At 34.7% G+C, this 8614-nt stretch overlaps 1 protein-coding gene across 1 annotated transcript in view; it reads left to right on the forward strand.

Annotated features, from left to right (window-relative positions):
- The window catches only part of SLC9A8 (solute carrier family 9 member A8), a 118116-nt gene that overhangs the window by 98826 nt on the left and 10676 nt on the right, over positions 1-8614 (forward strand). The window contains exons 14-15 of the mRNA XM_051976573.1: positions 7678-7898; positions 8420-8566. Coding sequence (XP_051832533.1) covers positions 7678-7898; positions 8420-8566 — 368 coding nt within the window. The remainder of the gene's footprint in view (positions 1-7677; positions 7899-8419; positions 8567-8614) is intronic.

Below are 8614 nucleotides of genomic sequence, written 5' to 3' on the forward strand. Positions count from 1 at the left end.
ATCTGTCTCTAAAATATTTTTCAGATTATGTTTTTTTCTTCTTCTGCTGAAACAACTAAAGGAACTTTAATTTTTTTTAAGGTTCCCATTATTCCCTGTTCACATTGGCTCTATTCTTCTCATCTCTGATACCTCCATCTTGTTTGTTACTCTTTTCCCTTTAGGATTTTGTTTATTAATTCCTTTTTCTCTCCTGCTTTTATCTGGTTATATATTTCTTCTCCCTCTTTTTTTCTCTTATCAAGTAAATTTCCCCTTTCTCTCTTTCCTGTAAGCTAGTCTTGTTTATTAGGCTTTTTTAATTTAATTTTTTTACATTCCTTTCCAAAAAAAGATTTCTCTCACTCTCATTATCTTGTCTTTTTGTTTACTCTTAGGCCCTTATTTTCTGATTAATGACCTCTTTAATCACCAGTTCTCATTCTCTCTCTCTCTCTCTTTTTTCTCTTTATTCCTCTTGCAATCAAAACTTCCAAGATATTCATTCTTTTTTTATTAAAACTTTTTATTTTCAAACATATGCATGGATAATTTTTCTTTTTTTAATAATTATAATTTTTTTATTGGCAGTACATATGCATGGGTAATTTTTCTTTCTTTCTTTCTTTTTTTTTTTTTTTAAATAATTATACCTTTTTATTGACAGAACATATACCTGGGTGATTTTTTACAACATTATCCCTTGCACTCACTTCTGTTCCGATTTTTCCCTTCCCTTCCTCTACCCCCTCCCTCCCCTAGATGGCAAGCAGTCCTATACATGTTAAATATGTCACAGTATATCCTAGATACAATATATGTGTGCAGAACTGAACAGTTCTCTTGTTGCACAGGAAGAGTTGGATCCAAAAGGTAAAAATAACTTGGGAAGAAAAACAAAAATGCAAGCAGTTTACATTCATTTCCCAGTGTTCTTTCTTTGGGTGCTTCTGTCTATCATTGATCAACTGGGACTGAATTAAATCTTCTCTTTGTCGAAGAAATCCACTTCCATCAGAATACATCCTCATACAGTATCGTTGTTGAGGTATATAATGATCTCCTGGTTCTGCTCATTTCACTTAGCATCAGTTCATGTAAGTCTCGCCAGTCCTCTCTGTATTCATCCTGCTGGTCATTCCTTACAGAACAATAATATTCCATAACGTTCATATACCACAGTTTATTCAGCCATTTTCCAATTGATGGGCATCCACTCAGTTTCCAGTTTCTGGCCACTACAAACATTTATTAAATATTTATTAATTTTCAAGTTTTATTCTGTAGTAGAAGAATATAAATGCCATAGGCAGTGTTTGTTTCTTTTTTTTTCCTTGTATTGTCAGTACCTAGCACATATGTTCTTCGTAAATGTTTTTTGAATAGTTTTTCCATAATAACATATCAGATGTGCTTCCTAATTAGTTTTCTGGTCTTTTATTTCTTTGATGTGTCTTTCACACAACTGCCAAATGATATTCCTAAAACACAGAATCTTCATTGGCTCCCTATTGCCTCTTGAATTAATTAAAACTCTTCAGCCTGGTTTTTAAAGATTTTCATATGAGTGCTGAAATGCACCATCAGGAAAATCTAGTTACAGATATTGCCTCTGATAATTACTAGTTCCATAACCTTGAAAAAGTCACTTAATGTCTTTGACTCTAAATTTCCTCATCTGTAAATTGGGGATAACAGCTAAGGAGATAATCTCTGTAAAGTACTAGCTGTTATTACTTCTGAGGAAGAGAATGTGATATCTTAATGTTCCATAGAACTACTACTTGTAAAAATATCACTTCTGCTGTATTTTAAGAAGATTCAGAGAGTTTGTACATAATGCCTTTTGGAAATTCTTTGTTTCTAAAACAAAGTAGTAGGCATTTGGGGGCATGACCAATGTAGAAATTAGTTTTATTTGACTATGCATATTTTTCAAGGGCTTTGCTCTTTTTTTATAGTAGGGAGGGAAGATAAGTGCATTTGAAAAAATAATTTAAAAAATATGACAGGTTAACTAGGAAGTCCATGGTGTAGTAGAAAGAATATTAATCAAAGGAAAATATAATGGTGAATGTTGGAGGGGATATGGGAAAACCATAACACTAATACATTGTTGGTGGAGTTGTAAACTGATTCAACCTTTCTAGAGAGCAATTTGGAACTATGCCCAAAGGGCTTTCAAACTGTGCATACCCTTTGATCCAGTAGTATTTCTACTAGGCTTATATCTCAAAGAGATCTTAAAGGAAGGAAAGGGATCCACATGTGCAAAAATGTTTGTGGCAGCCCTCTTTGTAGTGTCAAGAAACTGGAAACTGAATGGATGCTCATCGGTTGGAGAATGGCTGAATAAATTGTGGTATATGAATGTTATGGAATATTATTGTTCTATAAGAAATGATGAGCAGGATGATTTTCAGAAAGGCTTGGAGATACTTATATGAACTGATGCTAAGTGAAGTGAGGAGGACTGAGAGAACAGTGTTCACAGCAACAGCAAGATTATATGATGATCAATCCTGATGCACATGGCTTTTTACAACAGCAGTGTGATTTAGGCCAGTTCCAATGGTCTTTTGATGAAGAGAACCATCTGCTTCCCTCTTGACTGAGGGGACTGAGTGGACTGAGTATAGATCACAACATAATATTTTCACTTTTTTGTTGTTGTTTGCTTACATTTTGTTTTCTTTCTCATTTTTTCCTTTTTGATCTGATTTTTCTTATGCAGCATAATTGTGGAAATAAGTCTAGAAGAAAGGCACATGTTTAACCTTTATTGGATTATTTGCTATCTAGGGTAGAGGATGGTAGCAAGGGATGGGAAAAAATTGGAACACAAGATTTTGCAAAGGTGAATGTTGAAAATTATCTATGTACATGTTTTGAAAATAAAAAGCTTTAATAATAAAAAAGAATACTAGTCAAGAATTAGAATACTTGAGTTCTAGTCCAAGCCCTGCCACTATTTTTTTGAAGAGGTCATAGCTTTTCTCTGTGCTTTAATTTCCTCATCTGCAAAATAAATAGACTAATTCTCTCTCTCTTAACTTTATGAATTATGGATTTTAAGATCTCTTCTGTATCTGACATTCTTTGAGGTGTCATATATTTCTCAAAAATTTTTCTTATATTCTAAGGTTCCTTCTGGTTCTAAAAGTTTATGGTTGTACTTTAATATCAACTCAATGTCTTTCTAATGGTATAGCATTTTCATCAATTAAAATCTTATCTGTACTTTAAGGTCCATCTCAATTATCACCTGCACCAGAAAACCTTCATTCTCTAGAGGCAGCTAGGTGGCTTAGCAGATGGAGCTCTGAGCCTGAAGTCAGGAAGATTTGAGTTCAAATTTGGTCTCAGAGACTTATTACTTGTGTGACCTTGAAAAAGTCATTTAATCTGTCTCAATTTTGTTAATTACAAAATGGGAATAATTACAAATATTCCCTCTTTCTATTTCTGATAGGCACTGAGTCCCTGAGTTGCCATTATTAGGATGATACATCTTGGAAAGGTGAAACAGAGATGTCAGAAGAACTGGGAAGATTAGCTCTTTAGAGATTGTCTAGTTTTATCCTGGTTTTTTAAAGATAAATAAGACAAGTTACCATCAAAATGAAGTGAGCTGTCTTAGATCTCACAGTGAGTAGTGGCAGATCAAGGATTTGAACCTGAGCCTCCTGACTTTCTTTTTCTTTTTCTTTTTTCTTTTTTCTTTTTTTTCTTTTTTTTTTTTAATAATAATGGTTTTTGGAAAATGAATGGATGCCCATCAATTGGAGAATGGCTGGGTAAATTGTGGTATATGAATGTTATGGAATATTATTGTTCTGTAAGAAATGACCAGCAGGATGAATACAGAGAGGACTGGCGAGACTTACATGAACTGATGCTAAGTGAAATGAGCAGAACCAGGAGATCATTATACACTTCGACAACGATATTGTATGAGGACATATTTTGATGGAAGTGGATTTCTTTGACAAAGAAACCTGAGTTTCAATTGATAAACGATGGACAAAAGCAGCTACACCCAAAGAAAGAACACTGGGAAACGAATGTGAACTATCTGCATTTTTGTTTTTCTTCCCGGGTTATTTATACCTTCTGAATCCAATTCTCCCTATGCAACAAGAGAACTGTTCGGTTCTGCAAACATATATTTTATCTAGGATATACTGCAACATATCCAACATATAAAGGACTGCCTGCCATCTAGGGGAGGGGGTAGAGGGAGGGAGGGAAAAAAAAAAAATCGGAACAGAAACGAGTGTCAATATAAAGTAATTATTAAATAAACATTTAAAAAAGAAAAAAAAAGATTATAAAAAAAATAATAATAATGGTTTTAATTTTCAAAATCCATGTAAATATATAGTTTTCAACATTCACCCTTGCAAAATCTTGTGTTCCAAATTTTTCTTCCTCCATCCTCCCCAGACAAGTAATATAATACAGGCTATTCACCAATTCTCTTTTTTCCTTTTCTATAAAATTTTAAAGTTTATTTAGCACTTAAAAATAATAACTCTTCATTTCCAAAATACATTTCAAGATAGTTTTCAACATTTACTCTTTTTTTTTTAAATTATAGCTTTTTATTTACAAGTTATATGCATGTGTAATTTTACAGCATTGACAATTGCCAAACCTTTTGTTCCCATTTTTCCCCTCCTTCCCCCCACTCCCTCCCCTAGATGGCAGGATGACCAGTACATGTTAAATATATTAAAGTATAAATTAAATACAAAATAATCAACATTTACTCTTGCAAAACCTTGTGTTCCAAATTTTTCTTTCTCCCTTCCCTTTTGCCCCTCCTCCCAGATAGCAAGTAATCCAATATAGGTTAAACATGTACAATTCTTGTATACATATTTCCACATTTATCACACAGCGCAAGAAAAATCAGCACAAAAAGGGGAGGAAATAAGAAAGAAAAAAATGTAAGCAAACAACAAAAAAGGTGAAAATATTATGTTGTGGTTTACATTCAGTCCCCACAGTCCTCTTTCTAGCTGCTCTCGGTTCTCTCCTTTAGAAGTATATTGGAATGGAATAAGAATAGGCAATGAGGAACCAAATTATCACTCTTTGCTGATGATATGATGGTATACTTAGAGAACCCCAGAGACTCTACTAAAAAGTTAGTAGAAACAATCCACACCTTCAGCAAAGTTGCAGGATACAAAATAAACCCACATAAGTCATCAGCATTCTTATATGTCACTAACAAAACCCAACAGTTAGAGTTACAAAAAGAAATTCCATTTAAAGTAACTATTGATTGTATAAAATATTTAGGAATCTATCTGCCAAGGGAAAATCAGAAACTTTATGAGCAAAACAAAATACTTTCCACACAAATTAAGTCTGATCTAACCAACTGGAAAAATATTAAATGCTCTTGGATTGGGCGAGCAAATATAATAAAGATGACAATGCTACCTAAATTAATCTATTTATTTAGCGCTATACCAGACTCCCAAAAAACTACTTTGATGAACTAGAAAAAATAACCACAAAGTTCATATGGAAAAACAAAAGGTCAAGAATTTCAAGGGAATTAATGAAAAAAAAATCAAATGAAGGTGGCCTAGCTGTACCAGATCTAAAATTATATTATAAAGCAGCAGTTACTAAAACCATCTGGTATTGGCTAAGAAATAGACTAGTTGATCAATGGAATAAGTTAGGTTCAAAGGACAAAACAGCCAATAACTTTAATAATATAGTGTTTGACAAACCCAAAGACCCCAGTTTTTGGGATAAGAATGCATTATTTGACAAAAATTGCTGGAAAAATTGGAAATTAGTATGGCAGAAACTAGGCATTGACCCACACTTAACACTGTACACCAAGATAAGGTCAAAATGGGTTCATGACCTAGGCATAAAGAATGAGATTATAAATAAATTGGAAGAGCATAGGATAGTTTACCTCTCAGACCTGTGGAAGAGGGAGGAATTTATGACCAAAGAAGAACTAGAGATCACTATTGACCACAAAATAGAAAATTTTGATTATATCAGAGTGAAAAGTTTTTGTACAAACAAAACAAATGCAGACAAGATTAGAAGGGAAACAATAAACTGCGAAAACATCTTTACAATCATTGGTTCTGATAAAGGCCTCATTTCCAAAATATATAGAGAATTGACTCTAATTTATAAGAAATCAAACCATTCTCTGATTGATAAATGGTCAAAGGATATGAACAGACAATTCTCAGATGAAGAAATTGAAACTATTTATAGACATATGAAAATATGCTCCAAATCATTATTAATCAGAGAAATGCAAATTAAGACAACTATGAGATACCACTACACACCTGTCGGATTGGCTAGAGTGACAGGGAAAGATAATGTGGAATGTTGGAGGGGACATGGGAAAACAGGGACACTGATACATTGTTGGTGGAACAGCCATTCTGGAGAGCAATTTGGAACTATGCTCAAAAAGTTATCAAACTGTGCATACTTTTTGATCCAGGAGTGTTTCTACTGGGCTTATACCCCAAAGAGATACTAAAGAAGGGAAAGGGACTTGTATGTGCCAAAATGTTTGTGGGCAGCCCTGTTTGTAGTGGCTAGAAGCTGGAAAATAAATGGATGCCCATCAATTGGAGAATGGTTGGGTAAATTGTGGTATATGAACGTTATGGAATATTATTGTTCTGTAAGGAATGACCAGCAGGATGAATACAGAGAGGACTGGCGAGACTTACATGAATTGATGCTGAGTGAAATGAGCAGAACCAGGAGATCATAATATACCTCAACAACGATACTGTTTGAGGATGTATTCTGATGGAAGTGGATCTCTTCGATAAAGAGAGCTTTAATTGATCAAAGATGGCCAGAAGCAGCTACACCCAGAGAAAGAACACTGGGAAATGAATATAAACTGCTTGCATTTTTGTTTTTCTTCTCGGGTTATTTTTACCTTCTGAATCCAATTCTCCCTGTGCAACAAGAAAACTGTTCAGTTCTGCATAAATATATTGTATCTAGGATATACTGTAACCTATTTAACATATAAAGGACTGCTTGCCATCTAGGGGAGGGGGTGGAGGGAGGGAGGGGAAAAATCGGAACAGAAGTGAGTGCAAGGGATACTGCTGTAAAAAATTACCCTGGCATGGGTTCTATCAATAAAAAGTTATTAAAAAAAAAAAAGAAGTATATTGGAGTTGGCTTGAGTAATCTCATTATTGGGAAAAGCCACGTCCATCAGAATTGATCATCACATAACCTTCTTGTTGCTGTGAATAACGATCTCCTGGTTCTACTCATTTCACTTAGCATCATTCACGTATGTCTCTTCAGGTCTCTCTGAAATCATCCTGCTGATCATTTCTTGTAGAACAATTATATTCCATAACATTCATATACTATATATAACTTAGTCATTCCTCAACTAATGGGTATCCACTCAGTTTCCAGTTCCTTGCCACTATAAAAAAGAGGTGCTACAAATATTTTTGTACTTGTCTTTCCCTTCTTTATAATCTCTTTGGATACAAGCCCAATAGCAACGTTGCTGGATCAAAGGGTGTGCACAGTTTGATAGCCCTTTGGCAGCCTAGTACTTTCACCATGATAGCAGATTGCCTCTCTATCTTAGACCTAAGATAGTCTTTGGGTTTTTCCCTCTCTTTTTAAAATTGTTTTATCATTTGTGGATAGGTTTACGCGGAGCAATTCCATATGCCCTGAGTCTTCATTTGGACCTGGAACCCATAGAGAAACGGCAACTCATTGGGACAACTACCATTATCATTGTGCTCTTCACCATTCTGCTGCTCGGAGGAGGGACAATGCCCCTTATTAGACTGATTGACATTGAAGATTCAAAAGCCCGAAAAAGAAATAAGAAGGATATCAATCTCAGTAAAACAGAAAAAATGGTTTGTATTGAGAATCTAAATGGAATCACTGAGGAATATTGTTTTAGTGTACAATACTATTTCCCCTTATAATCTCTCCTATTCCAGACCAGCTTTATGTTATGTTGTATCATAACTTAGATTCATGTATTGGTTTATAACTGATAAAGCACTTTTTTTTAGCTAAAGAAATGGTTATTTAGTAAGGTAGATTTGTAACAATGGTTGGCTCAAATATTGATCCCCAAAAGTCTAAGACATACTCTCCCACAGCTATATCAAGACTTATAAAACTCTTTGCATGAATTTATTTCATTTGACCCTCACCAAAGTCTGTGACATAGCCAGGGGGCATCCTTATCCTTATGTTACAGATCATAGGGGAATTAGTTTGTCTAGGATGCCACAACTAAAAAGTGGTAAAGCACTTAGAACCAGATCTTATAATTCCAGGACTCTTCTGACTACGTGATAGTGCCTTTCTTTGTGATGTCCTTTTAATTAAGATATCTAAAGAAGAATGCGCGCTGCCTTTTTTCCAGGGTAACACCATTGAGTCTGAACATCTTTCAGAGCTCACAGAAGAAGAGTATGAAGCTCACTACATCAAGCGTCAGGATCTCAAGGGCTTCATGTGGTTTGATGCAAAATACCTAAATCCTTTTCTCACCCGGAGGCTCACCCAAGAGGTGAGTTCCACTGCTCTGTGCTTGTGTGAGTGACTCAGCCACATGTGC

The sequence above is a fragment of the Antechinus flavipes genome, chromosome 2 (genome assembly GCF_016432865.1).
Source record: "Antechinus flavipes isolate AdamAnt ecotype Samford, QLD, Australia chromosome 2, AdamAnt_v2, whole genome shotgun sequence".
NCBI classification, from domain to species: domain Eukaryota; kingdom Metazoa; phylum Chordata; class Mammalia; order Dasyuromorphia; family Dasyuridae; genus Antechinus; species Antechinus flavipes.